Source organism: Phallusia mammillata, chromosome 6 (assembly GCF_965637545.1).
Source record: "Phallusia mammillata chromosome 6, kaPhaMamm4.hap1.1, whole genome shotgun sequence".
NCBI lineage: Eukaryota > Metazoa > Chordata > Ascidiacea > Phlebobranchia > Ascidiidae > Phallusia > Phallusia mammillata.
The window spans coordinates 5,632,174-5,658,815 of record NC_137257.1 but is presented as its reverse complement, the minus strand read 5'-3'; the positions used below and the strand labels follow the sequence as shown (position 1 = coordinate 5,658,815).

The following is a 26,642-nucleotide window of genomic DNA, read 5'->3' as shown; positions in this document are numbered from 1 at the left end:
GTAGAACTACTGACACTGGAACTCAGCTAACGCCCGGTTTGGTAGGTGGCGCGACAGAGCATAGGCGGGAATGGTGCTGACTCGGCAATTATTCTTACCATAAACCCACATTGCTGAGTCAGCACCATAAACGCCTATGCTCCGTTGCGCCACTTATCAGAAAATCCCAGACCGGGTGCTAGCCAAATTCCAGTGTTAGTAGCTCTACCCATAATTCTAGGAGTTTTTGGAAACAAAAAAATATTGCCGGCATCTCATCTACGCCTGAGCAGTTCCGTTCTACGTGAGTGGTTATTTTAAGTGCAAACTACAAACAAATACAAACATGGAGTGAAACTCCAACAACTGTTGTTTTGTTAGGAGCACAAAATAATTTATGTTTAAATATACTACTTTTTAGTGGAAAGTTCTGTATAATATAGCTTTGCGTTTTTTTATTAACGATGAAAACATTTTTGATTTCTGCCTTCTGGTGGGTACGTTATTATACTAAATGTATTTTCACATGGACCGGTGGTTTTGGTTTTTGGCTTGCAAGAAAAGCGAAACAAAAATACTACCATTAATTTAGCTTTGCATCTGTGGAAAAAACTCCGTAGACGTTTATCTTTGTCATTAAAGTTTTACTTTTTAACTAATTTATTCTGTAACTATCAGTTTGTGCCACCGTGGCATAGTATTGTAAGATAAGGAATGAATTTGTGCGTTGTGGTTTTGTTGTGTTTCACGAAAGTTGTTGCCAGCCAAGAAATTCTCGGATGTGGGGGTTTTGTAAAATCTGATGTATCCATTGACTTCTCACAAATTGAGGTAAATCATGAAGAAGAAAATTTTGAATAAAAGTGATCAAAAAATATGAAACAAATTGTGCTTTTTTAGATTCAGCTTCTAACTGCGGAGGGAATACTAAAATATCAAACAGAATGTGCACCAAATAATGGATATTTTATGGTCCCCTTTGTTGATAAGGTAAGTCATACATTTGTGCTTCTTGTGTGATAAGCAGTTTGCTGAATTTGTATGATTTGCATTTTTTAGGGTGACTTTGTGTTGAAAATTCAACCACCAAAAGGATGGATATTTGGTAAGTTCGATCTGTAAAAACTTTTGATTTTGGAGATTTTATGCTTTTAATGTATGACTGCTTATTACAAACATGTTGATATCGGTTTGTAATCATTTCAAAGTCTTATTTTTTATTTTTTTTATTTAGGAGCATTTGTTAACATTTTTTATTTAAATGAGTAAATATTTAAATACACCATAACTTCTTTCGGTAACTTATGTAGTCAATAAATACTTTTTAAATTTCGATCTTTTTGATAGTATCTATTGGTATACAATTTAAAATATCTTCTATTACAACATAAATTTAAACACTTGCCAACAAATGAAAATGTAAATTTATGCACTAAAACGTTTTCCTTCTAATACAAATCAAAATACGAACAAGACTTATTTGTCTACAGACCCAATGACAGTAGATCTTCATGTGGATGGGATAACTGACCCCTGCACGAAGGGACAAGATATCAATTTTCTCTTTAAGGGGTTTATGGTCACTGGACAGGTAAAAAACAATCTTAATTCAAAATAGTTAATTCGTAAAATGTTGGTACTGTTGGATTTGCATTCTTTTTCACATTGAGCTACAGTAAACTTTGTTACAAATTTCTGCTTAGAAATGCCAAAAAAATTTAGAAGTGATTCAATGAAATTTTCTTTGCATGTAAACTTGCTTTACAGCTTTTGTCATGTGACTGTTTTCAAATTTGAGGTCCTAAATCTGTGTCTGATTCTAAAAAAATGTGTTTTTGGTTCAGATTTTGACTGTTGGTTCTTCATCAACTGGTCCCAAAGATTTAGTAGTAGCCCTTGTTAAAGATCAAACTACTTTACTTAAAACCACCACTACAGAAGATGGGAGTTATGCATTTAATGGAGTTCTACCAGGAAAATATGAAATAGTGGCATCACATCCTTCATACACTTTTAAAAAGGTATGGCTAAACAATGTAAAAGAATTGCTCAAATAACCAAATCCCTTACAACTAAACCAAATATGACTTTAAAGAGTCCTTTACATGAATTGATTACACCTAAAATTTGGGACATGTACCTTTTTTAGACCACTTTCTGGGCAATGTTCTGCTGGATTGGACAACAGTAATTTAATTTGTTTTTTAGGTTTTGTAAAGCCTGATGCAGTCTTTACATTAGCAGTTTAATGCCAATGACTTTTTCCTGTGTTGTGATACTCCAAGAGCTCATTTTTTACTGTTTAATCTCTAGAGCCAAACAAAAGTGACAGTGGCAAACAATAACATAAGAAGTCAGAATGACATCATTGTTTCGGGTTTCGATGTTCACGGGCATGTCTCAGCACAAGGGCAACCAGTTTCTGGCGTTCACTTGCTTCTCTTCACCAATACAAAATTAAAAGAAAAGGTTTGTAACTGTTGTTAAATATTGCACCTTTCTACCTTTTTATTCCTGCTTCAATATTACTTTGCTCAGATTATTTAAAACCGAGAATAATGTACCTAAGTTTATTATAAAACAAACTTTGGGAACATTTTAGCAGGATAATGAAATGAATTTTTTTTGCAGGTTGGTGGTTGCTCTGTAGCTCGCCCTAGTGGCTCTGAACAGGTCCGATGTGACAGTCATCCCATTTTTGTTTGTGCAACCACTTCTGGTGCTGATGGGTCATATGTGTTTCCAAGCTTGCCACCAGCTCTATACTCTATTTTACCCTACCACAGGGAAGACCATATGCAGTAAGTACATTTACACAATAAATTACAGCATACAAAAATATCTGTGTATACATTGTAGTTTTAAAATCAAGCAAAGCACGGATAATATTTTATTTAACCTAAATGCACATCCATTTTTGACGAACCAAAAAAAAGATATTTGCAGTATACTCCTATTTATGTACATTACAAAGTAAAAATAGGCTACAGCAAAAATAACAGTGGCCTATTTTATACTAGAAAGCTGTTATTTTCACCACTCGAAAATTAGAGAAATGGTTAGTTTAACCAGTGGGAGTTTGCATGTGTCTTTTTGTAGTTTATTGACCTCTAGAAGCACTATTGACCCGAGTTTGAAATACAGAACTTTTATTTATTTGATCACATTTGATATGATTATTAATTGTCTTCATTCAATTTATACATATGATGTGTAATTTAAACTAAGCCAGTTTACTGACAAAATAGCATTTTATAGGTTTGATGTTGAGCCTCAAGAACTGAAATTTTCTGTTCAAAACTCTCGAGTTGACCACAGCGATGGATTCAAAGTCACTGGGTTCTCTGTCCAAGGTCGAGTTTTGAATTCTGCCAAAGGAAAACCTGTTTCGGGTATGTTTTAAAAAATTTAGTATCTACATAATATAAGGTTAACATACCTGCATGATTAAAATTTCTGACAATATCAATAAATATCTTTAGCAAGACCAAACTTTGATCGCATATTGTTAGCTTTCAAGACGAAAAACGAAAAATCGCCTTGTTTCACATGTACGTACTTAGCTTTTTACACCAAAACTGCACAGACAACAGTTAAAGCATAACCTATATGTCCCCAGGAAAATAATTGTTAAGAATTACCTAAGGTTAGACTACAAGATGCTAAAATTCCTGACATTAAAACTGTTTTTGAAAATTTACACAAATGTTGTGTCAAAATTCTGGTAACCCTAACATACTGGTCCAAATGAAAAAATATATTTTTTAGGTGCCAAGGTGATGATTGGAGACAAGGAACAAGATGTGACAAATGCTGAAGGATATTACACTCTAAAACACATGCATAGTGGAATGGTTGATGTTTCTGTTGTTATGACTGATATCAATTTCCCAACCACCAAGGTAATTATGAGTCCCCTTCCCTGAAGGGGACACATATTGATTTTACTCAAAATTTTTTTGTTTTTTTTTCTTTCTTTTTTCTTCTCCCCAAAGTTTGTCCGACTCATTTTTCCATCAAATCCTTGATGGATTTGGATGAAATTTACACAGATGGTAGATGTAGTTATGTAGATGTGCATCCCACTTTGTTTTTGTTCATAACCCTGGTATTTACCCCGCTAGCCCCCTAAAATAGGTATTTTTCCCCGAAGTTTGTCCGACTCGTTTTTCCATCAAATGTTTGATGGATTTGGCTGAAATTTACACAGATGGTAGATGTAGCTATGTAGATGTGCATCCCACTTTGTTTTTGTTGATAACCCCAGTATTTACCCCGCTAGCCCCCTAAAATGTTTTTTTTCCCCGAAGTTTGTCTGACTCGTTTTGCCATCAAATGCTTGATGGATGTGGCTGAAACTTATACAGATGGTAGATGTAGTTATGTAGATGTGCATCCCACTTTGTTTTTGTTGATAACCCCAGTATTCACCCCGCTAGCCCCTTAAAATGGGTATTTTCCCCCGAAGTTTGTCCGACTCATTTTTCTATCAAATGTTTGATGGATTCGGCTGAAATTTACACAGATGGTAGATGTGCATCCCACTTTGTTTTTGTTGATAACCCCAGTATTTACCCCGCTAGCCCCCTAAAATGGTTTTTTCCCCGAAGTTTGTCTGACTCGTTTTGCCATCAAATGCTTGATGGATGTGGCTGAAACTTATACAGATGGTAGATATAGTTATGTAGATGTGCATCCCACTTTGTTTGTCCGGATAACCCTAATATTTACCTCACTAGCCCCCTAAAAGGGGTGAGTTTATAAACAATGTCAGAATTGGCTAAAATTTTGATAGCTTGTAAAGTATGCCAATTATCGTTATTGCGTCATTGCAGTTTGGGGGTTGTTAACAGCCCTTTGACGTCAGAAACATTAACATTTGTTGCTCAAAACACCTCTAGTGGTTGAAATTTTAAACGTTGGCAGATTGGACTGAAATTTTGCAGTACTATTGATTGAGTCATTGTGGTTTCCTTCGTTTAAGTTTGTGTGTGTTGAACCTCAATTATATAGTTATCCTACTTACTCATTGTTATCTCTTGAAATGCATTCTCTACAACTTTGCATGTGTGGGGACCCATGAGTTTTTGCTTGCAGAAACAACCAAGGTTATAAAAGACGATGGCTAATATAGGGCCCAATATAAATAAGTGTAGGAAATATATTAATGTTTCAAAATATGCTATAGTGTATGTGCAAGGGCAATATGTGCTAAGCCACCCTTCTAGTTTCTACTTCCATTTTTTTGCCATTTCCTATAGGGACTAGCAATTTTTTAAGTGACAGACCAATTTACAGCAAATGTTATTTTGTAGACATGCCGTTAATAAAATGAACAAAGGTTTTGGGCATGTCACTGCTAACTCAGAGTAGGGCCCAAAATGAAAGGGCAAAACTTTTAGCATTGTTAAAATAATATCGCTGAATGTTTTATTTACCAGTTGAAATTAAGACACAGATGTTAGTAAGTGACGTCAGGACCTAATCAAGTTTGTATGTTTAAACTTGTATCCAATAAGCCTGGCCTGACTTACAACTCTAACTAAATGCTCATCATCAGTCATAATGACATTTGGTTGTTTATTCACAATAAAGAGCTACCTAGGAGTGGCCACAGTCAATGAGACCTGTAGTGTGTTCATCATACATAATGTATTGTTCCAATCTCGTCAAGTAGCCAATTCCTTTGATAAAATTCAGTTCATTAGGATAAAATGTGTACTGAAAAATGCATTTGAGGTAACATGTAAGTGTAAAGTTATACCAGCTTGGCTAGGTAGGACCATTGCAGTTTGTATCAAACCTTATTCTCATTTGCGAATTTATATTTTACAGATGCGAGTTGGTCCAGATACCCCTCTGTTGCCGAACATAATCGCAGATTCATTTTTGGTTTGTGGCAAACTCACTGTTGATGAACCACCTAGTGGACAATTTTCCTTCAGTAAAATACAAATGTCAGTTTCCGACTCTACTGAAAAGTCAAAACCGAAGGCAACAAGTCTTGACAAAAAAGGAGAATTCTGTGCCATGCTGAGACCAGGTATCTTCTTAAAGTTCAATAAATAGCGCAACATGAGTAAGTGCTAATGTGTGCAACACCAACTAATTTAACAGCAAAATTATGTTAGCTTTACAAAACCATCAATTCTATTAAACTGTTTTATTGATTCCTTGTTTAGCAATATAAGAGGTTGATTCTGGTTACTACCAACTCCAATTTGCCAATTTTTTTCTTGCAAATAACTGAAATATGCAGTTAATTATATTGGTTTCTTTACTAATGGAATTTAGTATACAATTAAACAGATATTGAAAGAATCATTTTTTGTGCCTCAAATCCAACTAAATAACATTTAGTGATCAAACTGAAGTGTGACCTTGTTTTTAGGTCAATATACTCTAAAACCAGTTTTGACAAAAGCTATGGAAGATGGTGGTCTCGTTGTTACTCCAACTTCTCAACAGGTTTGAAAATACTTCCTAGTTAACTTTTAGATGATTGTAGTTTGTTGTTCGAAATAACCTTCAAAAGATAAAGGATTTTTTTCCAAGTTTAGGGACTACAGAATCCAATTTCTAAAGGGTGTTATTTCACTTTATCGGGTGAAAATATTTTAATATACCCCAGTTGAAAAACACACTCAATAGGTATTATTTGTAATTTACATAGATACATGACTTGGGTTGCGTTTATAGGTTTGTCACAAACAAAGGGTATTTCAATACAGGAGTTTTTAACTGCAGGAAAAAATCTGAATTCTAACTCAGTCCTGACTCCAACTTCTTCTAAAACGAAGACCTTTATTGTAACCATCATTAACTGCAAACTGTACATAGATATACAATTTACAGCATATTGCTTGCAATTGTTGGTTAAAATGTTTGAAATTTGTGCAGCTCACAGTGAAAGATGAACCTGTAAAATCGGTTGCATTCGGTCAATTTCGTGGGAATGTTCAAGTTGATGTGTCGTGTATTGAAACCTGCAAGGATGTGAAAGTGGAATTGATTTCCAAACACACAAGCAAGAAAATTAAGCAGATTGTTGCTAGCAATGAAAAGAATGCAGCAGTCAAATTCAGGTGAAAAAAATAAATGTGTTTTCAAGTTTCATATTCAGACACAAACTGACTTTAAATAGGCAAAATGAATATTTTGTGAATATAAAAGATTGCAATGACGTTGATTGTTTTTAAAAGTGTAGTTTATCTAAGAACAACATTGCCATTGTAGAATAGAACATAGTAATTTCATAACTGAACATTTCTTAGCGTACAATAACAGTGAAAATAAGTTTGATGGCATTTGGAATTTGTGCTTGTGGTTAAAGCCTTTTTGTGGTGAATTTTTTCGAACTTAATTCACATCAACACCTTTTATTTAATTCAATCAACTGAAAGTTTCCCTATGAATGCAACTACGTTCCAATAAACTTTTATTAATCAATAAAAGTTTCTTTAAAGAAGGAGAGAACCGCTTTAAATAACTCCTGACCTATGCTTTTTGACTAATTCTTTTTTTACTTTTATTCTTTTAAATTCTGTGGGCGTTTTTGCTCTTCTTGGCATTAAATTTACAATCAATTAAAGAGATTGCTTCATAAAGTGCACAGACTGGTAACTTACAGGCTATGATGCCAAGCCTCACTGTAAGTCCCAACAAGCTCTAGTGCTACACCCTAACGATAGCCTGCATAGACATAGTCAATGTCTTGTCACCAGCTGCACGTATAAGAACTCATAAGTCACAACTCAATAGTGTGCCCTTTTTGTCATTATTTTGGCACTTTACCTTTTTACTTTACATTTTACAACAAAATTGGGGCATGTTGATATCTATTTTTACCATAATTTAGCTTTTTGTTGAAATTGTAGTGGCATTCTCCCTGGGAAATATGCAGTGTCTGTTAGCCATGATAACTGGTGTTGGGCAAGCGACAGTTCATCGATTGAAGTTCCACGTCAAGCAGAAGATAAACCAACAACCGCCAGCTTCCAACAGTCTGGCTATCAACTTGTATGCTCCATATCTCATGATATTGAACTGGTAAGATGAGTTATAAGTACTTTGGGACCCTACAGCTGCCATGCAAAGTAATTGTTGGTTGTAACATAAAAATTCTCTGGTCAAAAATGGTTTTTTTTGGACTCTACTACCTATATCTATAATAATTAAACACTTCCTGTAAGCCATTAAAGATTTTTTTCGGTATTTTGTGATTGTGATTCTACCACTATAACTCACATCAACGCCACATTTATCTAATTTCGATAAGTGGCGAAAAGAGCTAAATGGGGGCAGGGTTGGAACTTTTTTACGTAAGGAATCAGGTTTTAAAGTTACATTTTTATTGAATTTTTAATGATAATACCTAATAACAACCCTAATAGTCATAATCGTCAGCATTTTATGGAGATATATAGTTTAAATAAGTGTTTGTGCTCTTTGCGCCACCTATCGAAATTGAGCTAAATGTGAGGCTGAGGTGAGGTAGGGTGTAAGTAGATTTTTTGCATTTATGCGTTTTCCTTTCTGGTATGAAACGCTCCAATCACCAACTATTAAACTGTATACAATTCCGGTAATTTTCATTCCCATAAAATTTTCACCAAAATTATCTTCAAAAGTCCTGGAAAGACTCTTGTCGTGGGTTCGAATCCCACCGCAGGCTATATTTTTACAGCCTACGCCTTGTCATGTGGGAATGCTTGGTGACCGACTGAATCCTTCAATGGAGCTGGCGTACTGTGATATCTTTAAAAGTGTGCTATTTTTTCCACAGAAAATCCACTACACGGATGTAAAAGTGGAATCCTTTCCATTGAAGAAGGGCCATAACCGCTTGTGTCTTTCTCGTACGGGAGAATACCTGCTTGAACCTGTCTCTTGCCATCGTTTTGATATTCATACACCCCTGAAATACAACACAGCTCGACCCAAAGCCATCACCTTGCAAGCTGTCGCCCATGAAGCGGTAATTGCCATGGAAACCAAACAAAAGCTTGACGACGTTTCCAAGGCAACTGTGACTATAAAATCTTCCAAAGGAAAAGGTAACTTTGGGCTTGATATAAAATTTAAAGCGACACTGAAATGCTGAACTGTGAAACATAGGGATTGCATCAAACAGAAACGTGGTATCAGGGTTTTAATCAAATAAATAATCGTAAAACTGCCTCCAAATGGTTTCACAACATCTGTCTATCCTTGTTTCACAAACGAAATGGCATTGTCATTGGGTTTAATGTTTTTTGTCTAATTAGTAACAAAAACTGGCAACTTTTAATTGCAAAATGTTAAATCTTACAAAATTTTCCACAATTTATTGACAATTTTTTATACGGTATTTAAATTATGTATAATTATTTTCAGCCACCAAAGAACACATGACTCTGTCAGAAGATAACACTGAAACGGTAAATGTTTAATTTATTAATACTACTAAAATATTTTTCAAACATTACATTTCATCTATCAGGGCGGATCTGTCATCTACAAATTATCCTACTGGGGTGGTGATGGGGAAAAACTTGAAATTACCCCGTCATCTTCTCTGCTATTGTTTGAACCACCAACTAGCAAAGTTACAATGAAGTCAAGTAAGTTTTAACATTTAACCTGAAGACCTTGGTAATCTTTCATTCTACGGACCGTTAGGCATCATTTGCAATGGAACTAAACATTCTATTACTAATTTAAAACCCTTAAATTTAAAACAAATATATCCACTTTCGATTATAGGCGTTTTATTCAACCCAGTCAAAAAACACGTCCTAAACAGTTTTTAACTGCATAAGTAGTATTGGTTGACACACTAAAAGCATAGATTTATAGTTAACTGAACTGCAAAAACTTGCATTTGAGGCAGGCAACGGTGCTTGTGATTCGACTTACGGCGTGCTCACCACTGAGCCTGTGTAGCTCAGTTGGTAGAGTGCGATTCCCGAAAAGACTCCTATCGTAGGTTCGAATCCCACTGCAGGCTAGATTTTTTTAGCCTACGCCTTGCCATATGGTGGTAAATGCTTGGTTACCGGCTGATTCGTTATGACGTCTTAATTGGACCTGGCGTACTGTGCTCTGCGAAACTTGACTTTAAAAAACGTTAGAAGCAATGTCTTCTTTGTACACTGTCAATTGCCTGCTAGTTAACCAAGAACCAAGTATTTCATATTTAAGGTGTTTGTGACTTCTTTATGTGCTACTACAATCAGCTGAACAGCATTATATTTTTGAATACAGGTCAATGCTCTACAGAGTTGGTTCGATTCCAAGGCATTGTGGGTACTTTTGTGTCAGGTCAGGTGACCCCAGCTCTTGCCAATGTGGACATCGCTATAGCAATTGGAGGCACAGACAAAGTTATTCATCTGAAGACCGATAAAAAGGGAAAATACAAGTGAGTGACAAGTGAATTTGTAAAAGATAATAAAAAAAACATTTGGAAAATAAACCTGACAAAAATGCTTAAAGTTGTGACATAAATGAACAGATTTCTGTAGAGGCCGTTTTTTACCCCTTAAAATAAGCACTGTACAGTATACATGGAACTGTTCATAAGTTTAATCAAGAATATCAGGCCCAAATCGACGAAAAAGAGACACTTTATTCAAACGTTTGACCAATGCTCATGCATGCCATCATTAGTGATATGAGGAGCCACATCAGTCACCGCCTTTATAACCACTTGAGTCGTTTTAAACGTCTAGTGGGATCTTAACATTTGCCATTGAAGATCCAACCAGTTCAAGCAAAAATATTAGGAACAATGTCCCCGCTAAACTGGCAACTGCTGGCATATTTCCTACAAGAAACAAGAAAGCCAAAGTAGTCCGTAAAATCCACCTTAAACGTCAACTAATCAGAACATCGCCATACTTGGTCAACCCTAATGAAGTCGTTGTAACGAAACGAATTGACATGTGCAGTATACGAGGCAGGCAACGGTGCTTGTGATTCGACTTTCACTAGGCCTACCACTGAGCCTGTGTAGCGCGGAAAGGCAATGTCGCTGGTTCGAATCCCATCTGCTATTAAAAATATATCAAAGGTTTCGTTGTTTTGTAGGGAAGGCCCCCTCCATCCTGATAACACATACACGATATCTGCCACCATGGAAGATTATGTGATGACCAAAGTTGAGGGATCTCAAGGAGATTTTGTTGCCAAGAAACTGAGCAAACTCGTTTTCAAGGTTTGTTTATGTATTTGTCAAACTGTGGATATGGAAAGCTATAGGCTATATTACATGTAAATATTTTTTTTAATATTTTGAAAACATTAGACTTCCGTTGGTTTATAACTATATAGAAATAGGAAAGCATGACCTTAGTTTAAACTACAGTTTTGTTACTTTCTGGAACAATCACCCATGGTTCACATTTTAAACAACATTGGAGTTTTTGCCGTTAACACGATACAAATTTAGGCTTTTATAGAAAACTAAATATCGGTTGTCGGCCTACTTAACTACCGATAATCGGTATTGACCTTTTTGTTGAAAAAACCTACCCGCCATCTTTTTATAGTCAATAACTCAAAAGACAAAACTTTCTGTAAATGCTGAAAAAAAAAATCAACTCAGTATCACATCTGATCCGGTTTAGATTAGCCTATGGCCGTATATGTAGCATATGCAGCGAATTTCCCCCATGAAACACGTACAAAGTGAAGTCATACAAAAATAGCCCAAATGTGTTCAGTAAATGCCATTCATGCGTTGTGTAGTTTTAAAATTCCTTTTTTATTATTAAGTATGATGTAACAACAGTTGATTTTGTTGCGTCACTTTTTTAGATCGAGATGGAGAAGTCTGATGTAGCACTGCCCGGAGTTCTGTTATCAATCAGTGGCGGGGATAATTACAGAAGTAACAACTTAACTGGTGATGATGGGACTCTAACACTCACTAAACTGGTATAGGTTTTCGGCTGTTTTGCATAAATCTAACACCATAACTCACATGAGGAATATCGTCATAAATAGACCCCAGCGCCATTTGCGCCAACTATCGATATTTTTCTTAAGTTTTTTGGCTAATGTACAAGTTCTGGTTTAAGTGTATTTTTTATGGATATTGAAATGTTTGGAAATAAAGCACCTTTGTTTTTATTTTTCGCGAATTTTATTTTTTCCTGTGCAGGAACCTGGACAATATTATTTCAAAGCAATGATGAAAGAATATAAGTTCAACCCATCCGCACAAGTAAGTTGATACGAAGTGTATGAAGCCCGCTTTTCTCTCCAAAGTAAACTGGGCAATGCAAAAATATCAAAAAAAACACTTCCGCATAAAGTGTTATTGTGCAGTTTTAGTACATTACGACAATGGTTTTGTTAATTTTAAATCTAGAACAATCGTTATTGTTCATTGCAAAATTAAAATATTTTTGGCACTTTGTAATTTCAAATATTGTACCAACGGATAAAGTCATTGTATATACCCAGGGTTGCCATCGACGTGAATCCCAAAATAAGGACAACTGAAAAATTAAATTTTTTTACCAAACGAAACTAACGTTTTTGAACAAATCTTTGGATTTATATTTATACGAACCATTAAGAAAATTTTTGCCAGAAACAATTTGTTCCAGAAACTCCTTGTTTGTTAAAAATACTTCGTGTATCTCACGACAGCTCAGGTCTAGGTTTACTTTTACTTGTAGCAGGAATTTGACTTGCAATTGTTGAAAAATAAGACAAAATAAGGACGTAAGTCAAAAAGAAGGGCATTTCTTAGAAATAAGGACAATACATTTTTCTAAGACAATGCCCTTCAAAATAAGGACGAATCTTAGAAATAAGGACGGTATGGCAACCCTGTATATACCAGTGGTTCTCAAACTTTTTTATTGCGACGCCCCTGGACAAGTTTTCTGGACTTGTGACGCACCAGCAAATAAAAGTTAACGAGGAAACTTATTATTAAGGTTGTGTTTATTGATACAACAACAAAAAGCCACGAAACCAAACTATTCTACGACGCCCTAGGAAAATTGAAACGATGCACCAGGGCGTCGCGACGCACAGTTTGAGAACTACTGCTGTACACTGTACATACACGTTTCCGCTATTGGTTATGTCGCTAAACGACTCCGCTCATTACGTGTGCACCATTTAATGGATCTTTTTATTCAGGTAATTGACATTGCTGAGGGTGCTGAGACTCAGATTAGCATCAGAGGGAAACGCGTCGCATTCAGGTAATACACAACAACAATAGCAGTGTTTCCTAAGCATGAATTCCGACCAAAATCTGGGTGGCGACTGGTGATTTTCAGAAATACTAGTGTTTTCAAAAGTTGCCTCGTTTTACAGATAAAAATTCAACCAAAACTGTTGTTTTTTTGTTTCAAAATAGTTCTTTGTTTTATGATTACAAGGGTATAACCATGTTGTATAAATGTTGCATAGTAAAGGTCCTGTGAAAAAAAAAATAACAACAGAACTTGGCAAAAAAAATATTTACTCAATAGGCGTGTACAGGTTTTTTTTAAGGTTTGGTTTGGGTGACCGCTAAGTAGCTTTAAGAGACCGCAAGTGTTTCATTTAAATACTAAAAAATAGCCATATTTGCTTAAACCAAATTTTGGGAAACTGGAGAAATTTGGGTCCCCCAAAACACCTAAAAAAAAACACTGGGCGTGTACATTAAAAATAAAATCTGGCTCTGTCCGACTTTCAAGTTTGGCCCAAGCTGTATTTTCAAAACATAACAAAGCTAAACGTGCTTTGAAACCAGAAAAATGCGATGTAACTTTACACAGTACAAGAACCAGTGGCTTGTTTTTGTCATGAATCAAACCAATGCAACCTGTATTCGTCACAGCGTAATGGGCACAGTGACGTCATTAAACGGGGAACCGGAGCAGGACATACCGGTGCGGGCGTCGTCAAAGTCATCGGAAAAAACCTGTGTCGGTTTAATCGAGGAAGGAATAAGTGGAAACGACGGACGTTATAGAGTCCGTGGGCTTCGACCTGGCTGCGTGTATGACGTCACAGTGCATGACGTCACGCGAAGGTTTAGTCACGTGACCCCTGAGGTTGTGACGTTGGAGGCTGAGGAGCATGACCATGAAGGGTTACGATTTATTGCGTTTCGGCAATTGTCGGGTTTCGAGCTTTCTGGAAATGTCATCACTCCAGTAGAGTTTCTGCCTTTCATTAAAGTAAGTATTTTTGCCGTTTTTTGGGAATGGCCGGAACCGAGCCAATACCCGAGTACTCCGTACAAAGCATCGCACTTTTTAAAGCTCGGTGCAGAGCATTAGATAAAAGAATAATGACGACCTTGAAATAAGTTTTTGAAAGGAAAGCATGCTTTGAACCATCCCACCCGTACACAACACGTGTGACTGAAATTTTTACGAGTGTTTCACTAGCGTTGACTTGCCTCGCATGTCATGCAAACTAGACTTTCAGAGTTTAAATACGACCAAGCTAGTCGGTGCTTGACCAAACAGAGTACTTGCAGTTTTGGCCTATTTCTAATTTTGTGTGAAATATCTTTAACGTGCAAGTTATACGTAGGCATTTTTTAGTTGTAGCAAATTATAATGTACCCGTAGGTAAGTCTCACCTTGTATGTATTATTCCCTACAACAACGCGAAAACAAATTTGCAGAACGAACAGGTCGCAAAATGCTGTGGTAACTATAAATTTTTAAGGTTATTGATGTTTTTGTAAACATACTACATTTATTTGAACCAATCAAAATTTCGTTTTTTTAAGTCATTTATTTTTACTCGACCACTTTCACCACTAGATGGTGCTGTACCGGGCCAACGATTCTACTTCATCACATCCCGTCCACACGGTGTCGCTGACACGTGCCACCCCCTTCTTCAACCTCCCAACCCTTCCACGTGATGAGAGCGAATACGTGTTGAAATTGGAAAGCTCTCTAGCGACATCGGTGTACGAATTCACTGCTCCTGCCGCTGGATTTTTCGCAGTTGGACCTCATAAGCATATTACGTTTAAATTTGAACCACAGGTATGACTTGCATAAACAGTAGTTGGGTTAAGTTATTTTCGGGATTGAGACAATTTTAACGTGAGCGGTTTTTGAGCAGTGTTGGGATTCATTTTTTTTGTCAGCCGGTTCTATCACAAAAGTCATATTTTTCAGCCGGTTCTGTTACAAAAGTCATATTTTTCAGCCGGTTCTGTTACAAAAGTCATATTTTTCAGCCGGTTCTATCACAAAAGTCATATTTTTCAGCCGGTTCTGTTACAAAAGTCATATTTTTCAGCCGGTTCTATCACAAAAGTCATATTTTTCAGCTGGTTCTGTTACAAAAGTCCATTACCAGTAACCAGTAATGCTAACCGGTTCGCTGATCTCATAAAATTTCGTGAGACGGTTCCAAAGAACCGGTGCGAACCGGCTGAATCCCACCACTGGTTTTGAGGAAATGTTAAGAGTTGAGTTTGAGTGATTTCCAGGAACAGGTCAATCGCAAGTTGAGTGGAATGTTTTTGTGAGTTAGTCAAAGCAAACTTAACTTTTAGTTTTCGTTGAGCGATAAATTTAAAATTAAATCAGTAGCGAGTCGAGCGCAGTTTTGATGTGAGTTAAGGCAAACCGGTATTGAGTTTGAGAGTGATTTTCGAAAATTACTTTCTAGTTAAATTGAGTGACTTTCTAAAAACATGTTATAAATTGATTTATTATTGAATTGTGCTATAGGAAAAGAAAATCGATGCGGAAATCCCAAATGTGTCTGTTTTTACACTTCCATTCACTTTGCTTGTTATCTTTCTCGCCTACAACTATTCGCAGGTAAGCACGTCTCGAAATTCGTCGATTGAACGTATAAGTTCTAGTTTTGTGAGTAAATTGATTTTTTTTTCTGGTTGACTTACCTCAAGTCAAATCCTTGAAGCGATCAATATTTTGTTTTCCCTGCAGGTGTTGCAATATCTTCAAATATTTGTGCAAATATTATTGGGTAAACGTGAAATTGCCCAAGAACCGCGTTCCGGGAGAAAAAAGAGAAATTGATGGTGCTGCCACGTCACAGTGACGTCATCACTATGCAAATCCCTGCAAGGTTTAGGAACAAAGTTATCTAGAAGGTCTTTTGTGCGTGATTCTATTTTGTACTGTGACATGCGTTTTGCCATGCAACAAAATACACGTATTTCGAAGTTGATTTCAATGATGGTTAAACACGTTTTTCAGATTAAACATAATTGCCACAATGTTCAAAGCTGGTTTTATAACCTTTTTGGTTTGTGCAACCGGCCCACGATTACTAATTTGTTGTTTTACTTGTCTGTTGGTTTTCCATCTCTAAAATGGTATTTATGCAGTTGTGTATGTGACTTTGTTCAATGTTTTGTGTGTAACAAAATTCAGTTTTCACCTAATCATTTGTTCGAACTAATGCTTCCGTGTTGTAATTTGTCTTTTTGTCTCCCGATTTGCGATGTTGCGTTTGTCCCTGCGTACGAAATAAACAACAGTTTGAACTTCCATCACCACCCCTTCAAGAGCCGTTATACCACATCAGGCTTGTTTTCTCAGCATTTTCATGCGGCAAGGCGTAGAACAGTGGTTCTCAACCTTTTGTGGACCGTGGCCCCCTAAAAGTAACTTTTGGACCTCGTGGCCCCCTTCAAGTAACCGTGTAGGACATGTGGCCCTATAAAAAATGTAAATGGCAATCTCATGTTGGAATTCGGTACTCATTTCGACTTTAAACAGGTCGAATAGAATAAACAAGAATCCGTAATCGTAAAAACCTCAATATAGATAAATAGTATGTGAAATATTCTATTCAATTAGGGAATAAAGTTAAAAAGGAAATGGATTTTAGTGGGTGTTTCTGGTGAATCTACACCCGTGGCCGCCCGAAACACAGCTCGTGGCCCCCCTGGCGTAGAACAAGAAAAGTTCAATGTGAAATGCAATTGGAAACCAACGATGTAGCTTATTTGGCTTGAACTGGATGCGGTAAGTAAAGTTGTGATTATTATGAAATGCACACAGCAATTTTACCAATGTCGTCTGTAGTAGCCTACGCTACAGATTATTATTTCACTAACCAACTGTGTCCTAATTCCTAAATAAACAGTCAAGCAGCTGGCCACATATTTCTGCATGACCGCTCACTTGAAAATGTTTAAAATTCCTGGTTCTTTGCAGACCAGAAAGTCTTTGTAAACCAGTTTCACAAGTCAATCATCTGTCCCCAGGTTGTGCACGTATGCTCTAGTTTTTATCAAGGATAACATACTGCTACTGACATGAACTTATGGCCCATATGACCGAGATCTAATTGCAACATCATATCCGGATAAAATTCCTATGCTACGCATCGCGCTGTTACCTTTTGTTTCGTCCTGAGTCACATGTTCTACAACATTGGTCATGTGTCACTCAAAAAATGCTGAGCTCAGCTAAATTTGCGAGAGGATGGAAATGTAATTCTGTTTTCAATTAGTCAAACTCAGTTACTTTTAAGTGGGCGGGTTGTTGCTTTTTCATTACCGTGTAGTTGTTAACGGTGTGTAAACAACATTTACTCATTGCAATCTTTTGATTTTGTAATTGGAACTGGAATTGTTTTGTGTTAACATAGTTTGTTACTTGTTACTAAGTGTTAAGTTTTAGATGATCTCGATTGTAAGTTAGGAGATGTTTTGGTATTTTCTTGTTTTGAAGGTTTCAAAGGTATCCTAATTGTAATGCATGTAAAGTTTAAAGTTTGCATGAATAGTTATTTAAAGTATTTATTTTTTAAACGCAGACATGTAACATATTTTTCAGTTATATATTTTAAAACATCATGCAAAAAAATCTGTCAAGGTATTGGGAATGGGGCAGAAAAGTCGTTTGCATTGGAAGAAACTATTTAGACCATTGCGCTGAATTAAAGAACCCTGTCCCGAAGGAACCACTGATATTTCTAAAACCTACCTCGTCCTATGTTCAAGAAGGAAAACCAATAAAAATACCAAAGGGCTGCCAAAATGTACATCATGAAGTAGAACTTGGTGTTGTTATAGCTAAAGGTGGATCGAAAGTACTGGAATCAGATGCAATGGACTTGGTTGGGGGGTACATTCTTGCTCTTGATATGACTGCAAGGGATTGGCAAGACAAGGCAAAGTCCCAGGGAAAACCTTGGTCGCTGGCCAAAGGGTTTGATACCTCGTGTCCAATTAGCAGTTTTATTCCGAAAGAGAAAATCCCTAATCCAGCGGAGATTGACTTGTGGCTTAATGTTAACGGAGCAAAGAAACAAGAAGGAACAACTAAAGATATGATATTTTCTATTCCGTATTTGATAAGTTACATCAGCAATGTAATGACTTTGGAAGCTGGTGATGTGATTCTAACTGGCACACCACAAGGAGTTGGACCTGTTGTTAACGGTGATGTTATTGAGTGCGGAATCAGCAAAATCATAAACATGAAGTTTAATGTTGAGTCTGAATGAATTTAGGAAAGCGTATAGAAATCTTGTGGTGCCAAAGATTTGTTATCAAATATTTTTATGATATTGAAATTGCAATAATTGTTTAATAATTTTATAAAAGTTTTTAACATAAATGAAAGTACGTAATTGAAGATGATATATTTAATTGAAATTATTACCACCATTCTCTTTATTTTTAGTTTTACTATTTAAATTATTATCAGTGCTGATATATTTCAAATTACTGTTTCTCGGCATAGTCCTGTTGTTACTTTGTCATACAGTCATCAAACAGTTTCATTTTAAGTCTTTTGTCACTAAAATAAAAAAATATAATTTCATTAAAATGAAACATTAAAATATAAATAATTCAGGCCATTTACTGCAAATAAAATATTGGCTTAAAACATAGGTCATTGGCCTACTTTACTACTGATCATAATCAGTATTAGCCCCTAACAAACCAATATCGGTCTATCACTACTGTTTGCTACATATAGATAATCATTTACCATTTTTGATTTGTATGTAGTACACTTTATCACAAATACTCAACATTGAACTGTTAAATTAATTCGGGCATTTTCCTGTGTGTGGTGCATACACAAAGAATAAACTGTTTTAATTTTCAGGTACAAAGTTAGGGGTTTAGTGGTTGTTTAAAAGTAAGGACTATTAAACATGGCACCTTATGAACAAAATGAAGATGGTTTGAAGATTAAATTCAGAATCAATTTGCCACCTGTTTTACAAACAACACCAAACCATATATTCCACAACCAGCCAGTATCAAGATATGTCCAGGAGCATTACAGTAATGAGCCTCTTGAATTGAAACCGGTAAACGAATAATTTTTTGCATGTCAACATTTTGTAATTTGCTACTAGAAGTTGTTTAATTAATTTCGATTGCTGGCAATTTTTGTTGTGGCATAGCCAAGTGGTTATTCTTTGTTTTTCTGCCTATAAGTAACTCATTTTTGGTTCTTTAATTGGCATAAAAATGTTAACTTGGAATTTTGCGTAGTTACTTGACATAAAGCATGGCTGTATACATTTTTGCAAACCGTGGACTAATTGAGTACTGTGTTCCTGGGTTTTGTTTCTAACAAAGAAACTGTTGTGTTTTGTTCCATAAGCAGACTTACTGTTTTTACTCTATAGTAGGCCACCCTGAATTATAAGCTGGGCCAAATTGTCATCATGTGTTTATGTTAAAAAAATTATGTAAGTAGTGTCATGCAAATATTTTGTTACTGCTGTACATTTTGGTGTAATTTGCAGAAAATTATGTTTGATTTGTGCAGCTAAAATGTTTTTCTGTAATTGCATCAAAGTGTAGGTAAAAATGTTGTCATGACATTAAAACAGTTGTCCTAAATTGTAAGCCGCGGAACCATTGGGGTAAGAAATTCGCAGCTTACAATGGAATGTAACTAAAGTTCATTGTTGAAAAGATTCAGTCTGCTAGCATTCGTATTCTCTGTTGCATCTAAAATTATTATCACCTGATTGCAATGTTTGTTTTTTGCTGACATTTGCAGCATACACAACAGTCCTGTGTAAGTGGTTTGATTAGGTGTTTTACTAAACCCATGTAGCTGTGACAGTGGAACCTCAAACCAGATACACTTTTGCTGTGGGTATGAATCCTACTACTTTCTACAGAGTAGGTTTTTTAAGCCTACACAATGTTGCACGGAGTTGCTTTTGGAACCAACTTAATTTGGTACATTGTCTTTTGTGGGCTTACATTGCCATTGGAACTAGACCTAAGATTTGAACTATATGGTCTTTGGTTGGATACAGAATTTTTGCAGTGAAATGCATTTTAGTAATTAAAGTTAAATGGAATTGTCTGTTAAACATTGTGTTTAAAAGTGCAACAAACCGAAAAGGTTTAAATATCTGTATGTGCTGTATAACAGTCAATTAATGGTATCCAAAATGATTTTGTACTTTCAGGGTGGTTAATGTAAAATTAATATTTTAATATGGCTACATACAGTCCTTATGAAGGTCGCAAAGAGGCTGTTTTTAACAAATTTTCCTTAAATTTGCCCCCGGACATTAAGCAAACAAAGAGTGTCCTCTACATTACTGTACCAGTAGTAAAACCCTCAAAGACATCAGTGTATCATGAACCACCTTTCAGAAAACTGGTAAAAATGGTGGATGGCTTATTTGTTAACAATATTTTTTTGGCTTATGGAATCTTTGTTAGTTGCTTTCTATTGCAACATTTTAGGTTTTTGCTTTATTTAGCCCCCAAAATATATATTTTTCAAATCTTTTGTGATTTTGCATGCCTCTGAAACTTCCTTTTACATTGGGCCAAATGCGGGTATGCCTGTTTAACCATACTACCCACCGCTGCTGCATATGACTTATATATATTAGGTACTTACTTACTTTTGTAGTGACCGAAAAAATACAAAGTAGTGTGCTTAATTATGTGTCCCCTTCCATGAAGGGGACACATATTGTTTTTGTCCGTATTTTTTTTTCTTTTTTCTGTCTAACGCTGGTTTGTGAGACACGTTTGGTCAAGAAAGAGTGCTTCAAATTTATTCAAATTTACAGAGATGTTAGTTAATAATCCAAATTTGATCCTCCTGAAGTTTGACCCCGATTGACCCAGCGGTTCACCCACAGGCCCCCAAAACGTAAAATTTTTAACGCTGGTTATTATCGCTTGTGTGGTAAAGAAGGAGTGCTTCAAATTTATTCAAATTTGGACATATGTTAGTTATTAATCCAAACTTGATCCTCCAGAAGTTTAACCCCGAATCACCCAGCGATTCACCCACAGGCCCCGGAAACGTAAAATTTTTAACGCTGGTTTTTATCGCTTGTGTGGTAAAGAAGGAGTGCTTCAAATTTATTCAAATTTGGACATATGTCAGTTATCAATCTGAACTTGATCCTCTAGAAGTTTGACCCCGATTGACCCAGTGGTTCACCCACAGGCCCCCGAAACGTAAAATTTTTAACGCTGGTTTTTATCGCTTGTGTGGTAAAGAAGGAGTGCTTCAAATTTATTCAAATTTGGACATATGTTAGTTATCAATCCAAATTTGATCCTCCTGAAGTTTGACCCCGATTGACCCAGCGGTTCACCCACAGGCCCCCGAAACGTAAAAATTTTAACGCTGGTTATTATCGCTTGTGTGGTAAAGAAGGAGTGCTTCAAATTTATTCAAATTTGGACATATGTCAGTTATCAATCTGAACTTGATCCTCTAGAAGTTTGACCCCGATTGACCCAGTGGTTCACCCACAGGCCCCCGAAACGTAAAATTTTTAACGCTGGTTTTTATCGCTTGTGTGGTAAAGAAGGAGTGCTTCAAATTTATTCAAATTTGGACATATGTTAGTTATCAATCCAAATTTGATCCTCCTGAAGTTTGACCCCGATTGACCCAGCGGTTCACCCACAGGCCCCCGAAACGTAAAAATTTTAACGCTGGTTATTATCGCTTGTGTGGTAAAGAAGGAGTGCTTCAAATTTATTCAAATTTGGACATATGTTAGTTATCAATCTGAACTTGATCCTCTAGAAGTTTGACCCTGAATGACCCAGCGGTTCACCCACAGGCCCCCGAAATGTAAATGTGTCTAACGCTCGTTTGATCAAGAAAGACACTGTAGGCAGAAGTACCAAGAGAGTAACTCACTGGTTTACGATAGCGGGAGGGCTCAGCTTGACGTCGGACAAACGTTTTACGAGACGTCGTTTCAGTGATTAGAAATCAGTTGTTTTGCACAGCAATGCTATGTCGTTTTATTAAGTTATCACTCACATTTTTAGTTTTGGCGAAGGTTTTACACCTATGACGTGATTTAAACCTAATAACCGTGCTTCGGTTTTGTATATGTCAAGCAAAACTTGTTAATCAAAGTAAACATGAAAAAATGAACTTGACTTTTTTGCAAAATAAATGTTTTTTTAAATGCTCGTTGTCAGGTTGGCCGCCGCATGATCATGGGTTACTTAAGGTCAACTAGTAGGTATTACAAACACTGTTCAGAACTTTCTTTCGTCATAAGGTAGCGCTTTTTTTGACAATCAATCTAGGAGTCAATGCTCAAGGCATGTAAAAATTAGGCTTAACGGTACTGTTGAACACTCAGTACGGCGTGCTATTGAAAACGGTGTCAAAAGGTCAAACAGTCGTTTGGCGTGTGCACCCTGAGAGGTTACTACAGGTCAATGGTACTCGTTATGCGAAACAAAGTTAAATGAAAAACAATTTGTTATGTATACACTTGTAGCAAATTGCTTTTTAATTTAAAGTGTCTGTAACACAACTGTTACTGCTTTCTAAAAAAATTGTGTTCAAAACCCGACCTTGGGCGACAATATCTGGGTCAAAGCAAGAGATTAAATTAAAGTATTTGTTATGTTTTTGTAATTATATGACAATAATAGTGCAAAATGAATACGAACAATTTTTTTTTATTGTTGGGTTAATGCTTTCTAAAAATTTGTCCTTAAGAATCTAAAAATCACCGCAACATTTACTGTCAATCCGCCCAAACACGCGTGTGGGGAACCACTTGTTTTTGTTTACAAAAACAATCATATGTGTAAATCAAATGATGTGTATAGTAAATTGGTAAATATCATATAGAATATATAAAATGGAAGTATATCAGAAAGCCACTCTTCTAGTTTTGCATGGTCATGTTTTCAATTAACGAAATAAGACATTATTTTTAATCTTTTGTTTGCATGTTTGACATTTTGGGCATAAAAATGACATATCACTTGCATGCTTTACTCTTGTGTGTCTTAGCCTAGTTTCAAAAAGCAAGAGTTTTATAAACCTGTGTCAATTATTTGATGTAATTAAAAAATGAGGTAAAAAATCGTTTTTGGGGTTAACAAACTGTAGAAGTATTGTATTATGTACATACATTGTTTGTAGGTCCCGTCGTCATATTACATCACTTTACCTCAAAAAGGTAGCAGTGAGTGTACTCTATCAGTCACTGAACCAGTCTTGAAAAGTGACCAGGGAAAGCTGTATGTCAACCCACCGTTTTCAAAAAGCAACCCTAAACACATTAAACTGTACTTGGATAACCCGGTAATTTTAAGCAACCCAAAGCACATTGCACTGCATCAAACTGTTCCAAAGCTACAAAGCCATCCTTCAAGAACAAAAATCTACAATGAAAAGCAGCCAGTTTTTGTGTCACAAAAACCGAAAATCACTTTGGACAAGTCCTGCCCTGAAATTGCTAACAAAACAGGCAGTTACCTAAAACAAAACATTCCACGGATGGCTAACAAAACACTATCTACACTTCAAAAGAATCTCCCAGTTATATCACATAAGATTGCTATGGTTTTAGAGAAAAGCCAACCAGAAATTTGCAACAAGACTCCAGCAAGACTTATCCACCTCAAACCGGTTTTATCTTGTGGTGTGACTGAGCTTAAACACAGGATTCCTGTCATGAAAGACGTTCCCACGGTCCTTGAAAAATCAGTCCCAGAAATACATTTGAACCCAGTTACTATTAAACAGCCCGACCCGGAGATGCAGAAATTGGAAACAACATTAGAAAAGTCTGTCCCCTTGCTTGATACTCGCCATACAGAATTGATTCACTCTCAACCAGATTGTCTGTCCTTTGATTTTGACTTGGAAATTGCCAAGCCCGAACGCCTAGACAATGAAGAAGTTTTATATCACAATAAACCATTGCTTGTTGAAGTTCCAGAAGAGTTTATCATAACTACGCCAATGTTAGAAGAACAGTAATAAATATGTTCGGCCTGCAAGCATTTTAAGCCCATGCTTTGGTGCATAGAAATACGTAAAACGCAGATGTAATCAATATGCATCGATTTTGCCTGCCTGACATGTGTTAATAACAAATTCAATTTAACGCTACTGCTTTATATATTCTTCAACTTTATTGCACTTGCTAATAAAAATCTTATAGCATAACAGTACACCACTAAAGACAAAAATTAAAACTTGACTTTATTTTTGCAAGAAAATGTGGCATTACAGCATAACCAGTTGTATCAGAGTTGCAATGTGGTGCACTTGATAAAGCTACTCACTGAATATATTTTTACTTCAATTTATTTTTACACAGTAAATGTACATTGCATGAAATTTCTGACTCCGTTTAGTGTAAATCTATTGCCTTACATGCATTTTAACTTTTGTTTCATTGCCTGCTACAAGTTCTATTGCTAGCTTATTGTTAGTAAATGTGTTATTGCGATATAACCAATATTTTTTTAATGAAGTGTTTTTGCAACTAAATTGTGGCAGTTTAAAATTATATTGATTACTTTTTATGCTACTACACCCAACATAGAATTTTTTTTAATATTAAAATTTGCATTACTCCACAATCTAAATTCTCAAGTGCAAAATGTGTGTTTTTAAACTAAAATTTGTTATTGTTCCATTGTTTTGTCACAATGTCTTGTTGTTAGGTTACTTAACATAGTTTATTGTTTATTTTACAGTAAATTTACATCTTTAAAGTTAACTATGTTCTAATATATAGAAGTTGGAACATACAATTTTTGTTGTTACTGTTGGCGGTTGGCGCAAATCATTTCAAAATTGATGTTTTTTTTATAAATGTCCTCAATTTTGATTGATTACATTGGGATTTTGGTTATTTTAGTTTGAAATTTAAGTGCCTGATTTATTGTGTGTTCTTCCATGCAGCATGCCATGGTAAACTTGATTTAAAATATAGTAAGTTTTCTATTTTTTTATCCTACCAACAAATTTATTATTATCTATAACAATCTATAACTTGTAATCAGTGGTGGGATTCAGCCGGTTCGCACCGGTTCTATAGAACCGTCTCACGATATTTTAGGAGATCATCGAACCGGTTAGCATTACTGGTTACTGTCAATGAACTTTTTGTAACAGAACCGACCGAAAAATATGTCTTTTGTAATAGAACTGGCTGACAAATTTTTTTAATCCCACCGCTGCTTGTAATCAATATATTATGTCATTACTTTGTTTTCATACATATAGATGCTGGCTGGTGGTTTCTTTGCATGAAAATATATTGAAGATTATAAATATGATATCAGTTTGTTGCAATGACCATTACTTTTACTGCTTTCTTCCAAATCGTGATGAATACCTTTAATGTGCTAAAATGGAAAAAACAAAAACATTATGAAGCTGTTTACATTTTCTGGCATTTTTAGGTTATTGTGCTTTTTTAAAAAAGATAATACATGTGTAGTTATCTTTAAATAAGTTTCAAGTGCGAAAATTTTAAGTTTTAGCAGCTTTTTCAACAGTTTTGTAATTTATAAATCTACCAAAACTAATAAAGCACCGAACCGGCTTAATTAGGTTCAAACCTAAACCCAATATTCGACAGGTTGCGAAATAAATTCAGGCCAGTCCTACGTTACGGTTTTGACTTAAAAGTGTCAGTTTTTCTGCCAGACGTACATTAGTGCCATCACAACAGGATACTGTTTAATGGTGGAAATAACGGCCCAAATAGACGTAAAAGGTGACATGCTTTACATTTCAAACGTTTTGGCAAATGCTCATGCCCTCATCAGTGATATGAAGGCCACATCAGTTACACCGGTTTAGCATATCGCTTTTTGCGTCTATTTGCGCCGTTATTTTCACCATTAAACTCGTGAACAGATCCGTATGTAGTGTTGTTACGTTATGATCCAATAAATTACTGAATTTTTGTCTGGATTGAGAAAAACGGTAATGCTTTGATAATTACCATAGTTGACGCGATTTAATTACACAGTTTAAAATCCAGTGCTATGTAATTAGGCTGAAAGTGCACGTTTTGCCCTTCAAAGTTTGATTCATAAAAGATTTGGTTTCGGCCGAATAATAATAAGTTATATTCATGCGAAACCGAATCTTTATAAAACATTACTGATTCGGCAAACCAAATGCTCCAAAACAAGTTCTATAATAGGCTACATAAAGCAAAACATACGGCAATTTACAGACAACGTAGCCTAATTCGTGTTTTCTACAACAGTAGTTGGTTGTTGTAACGGTTAATATTTGTTTTTAATGGTCGAGTTTGTTAGTAAAAAAGGCATTGCTTTCATGCCATTCAAAAGTTCGGTTTTCAGCAGAATTGTTAATAAAGTTCAGGACGAAATCGAGAACAGCAAATTTGGCAGAAAAGTTTACATCAACATAACCGAAACTTGCATTGCCGATCAAAAACTCAAT

General features: G+C 35.8%; 3 protein-coding genes across 4 annotated transcripts; all 3 read left to right on the top strand.

The window, feature by feature from the left end:
* Positions 1 to 634: 634 nt before the first annotated feature.
* On the top strand, positions 635 to 16,468 carry LOC145232688 (BOS complex subunit NOMO1-like). The gene is made up of 25 exons (XM_080097357.1): positions 635 to 810; positions 880 to 969; positions 1,039 to 1,084; positions 1,470 to 1,570; positions 1,824 to 2,000; positions 2,293 to 2,448; positions 2,611 to 2,780; positions 3,238 to 3,371; positions 3,748 to 3,881; positions 5,815 to 6,022; positions 6,371 to 6,447; positions 6,880 to 7,064; positions 7,857 to 8,028; positions 8,765 to 9,035; positions 9,355 to 9,398; positions 9,461 to 9,581; positions 10,225 to 10,381; positions 11,050 to 11,176; positions 11,779 to 11,898; positions 12,125 to 12,187; positions 13,120 to 13,184; positions 13,811 to 14,153; positions 14,751 to 14,981; positions 15,678 to 15,770; positions 15,900 to 16,468. The coding sequence occupies exons 1-25, from the start codon at positions 694 to 696 to the stop codon at positions 15,990 to 15,992; spliced, it is 3,495 nt and encodes a 1,164-aa protein (XP_079953483.1). The 5' UTR covers positions 635 to 693; the 3' UTR covers positions 15,993 to 16,468.
* A 1,252-nt stretch (positions 16,469 to 17,720) lies between these two features.
* On the top strand, positions 17,721 to 19,046 carry LOC145233175 (oxaloacetate tautomerase FAHD1, mitochondrial-like). The gene has a single exon (XM_080097848.1). The coding sequence runs from the start codon at positions 17,782 to 17,784 to the stop codon at positions 18,433 to 18,435; it is 654 nt and encodes a 217-aa protein (XP_079953974.1). The 5' UTR covers positions 17,721 to 17,781; the 3' UTR covers positions 18,436 to 19,046.
* A 49-nt stretch (positions 19,047 to 19,095) lies between these two features.
* On the top strand, positions 19,096 to 26,134 carry LOC145233174 (uncharacterized). 2 transcript variants are annotated; one of them, XM_080097847.1, is made up of 2 exons: positions 19,096 to 19,254; positions 23,346 to 26,134. In XM_080097847.1, the coding sequence occupies exons 1-2, from the start codon at positions 19,096 to 19,098 to the stop codon at positions 24,186 to 24,188; spliced, it is 1,002 nt and encodes a 333-aa protein (XP_079953973.1). In that variant the 3' UTR covers positions 24,189 to 26,134. The 2 variants fall into 2 exon arrangements, with proteins under 2 accessions (XP_079953973.1, XP_079953972.1); XM_080097846.1 differs by lacking the exon at positions 19,096 to 19,254 and adding an exon at positions 20,349 to 20,576.
* Positions 26,135 to 26,642: the final 508 nt, after the last annotated feature.

Excerpts from the sequence above, each read along its gene's own strand:
- LOC145232688 (XM_080097357.1), top strand. The coding sequence starts at position 694 with ATGAATTTGTGCGTTGTGGTTTTGTTGTGTTTCACGAAAGTTGTTGCC. Across the intron at positions 7,065-7,856 it reads AATGCAGCAGTCAAATTCAG|TGGCATTCTCCCTGGGAAAT; the intron begins GTGAAAAAAATA and ends TTGAAATTGTAG. Across the intron at positions 11,899-12,124 it reads CTCTAACACTCACTAAACTG|GAACCTGGACAATATTATTT; the intron begins GTATAGGTTTTC and ends TTTCCTGTGCAG.
- LOC145233175 (XM_080097848.1), top strand. The coding sequence starts at position 17,782 with ATGCAAAAAAATCTGTCAAGGTATTGGGAATGGGGCAGAAAAGTCGTT.
- LOC145233174 (XM_080097846.1), top strand. The coding sequence starts at position 20,409 with ATGGCTACATACAGTCCTTATGAAGGTCGCAAAGAGGCTGTTTTTAAC. Across the intron at positions 20,577-23,345 it reads AACCACCTTTCAGAAAACTG|GTCCCGTCGTCATATTACAT; the intron begins GTAAAAATGGTG and ends CATTGTTTGTAG.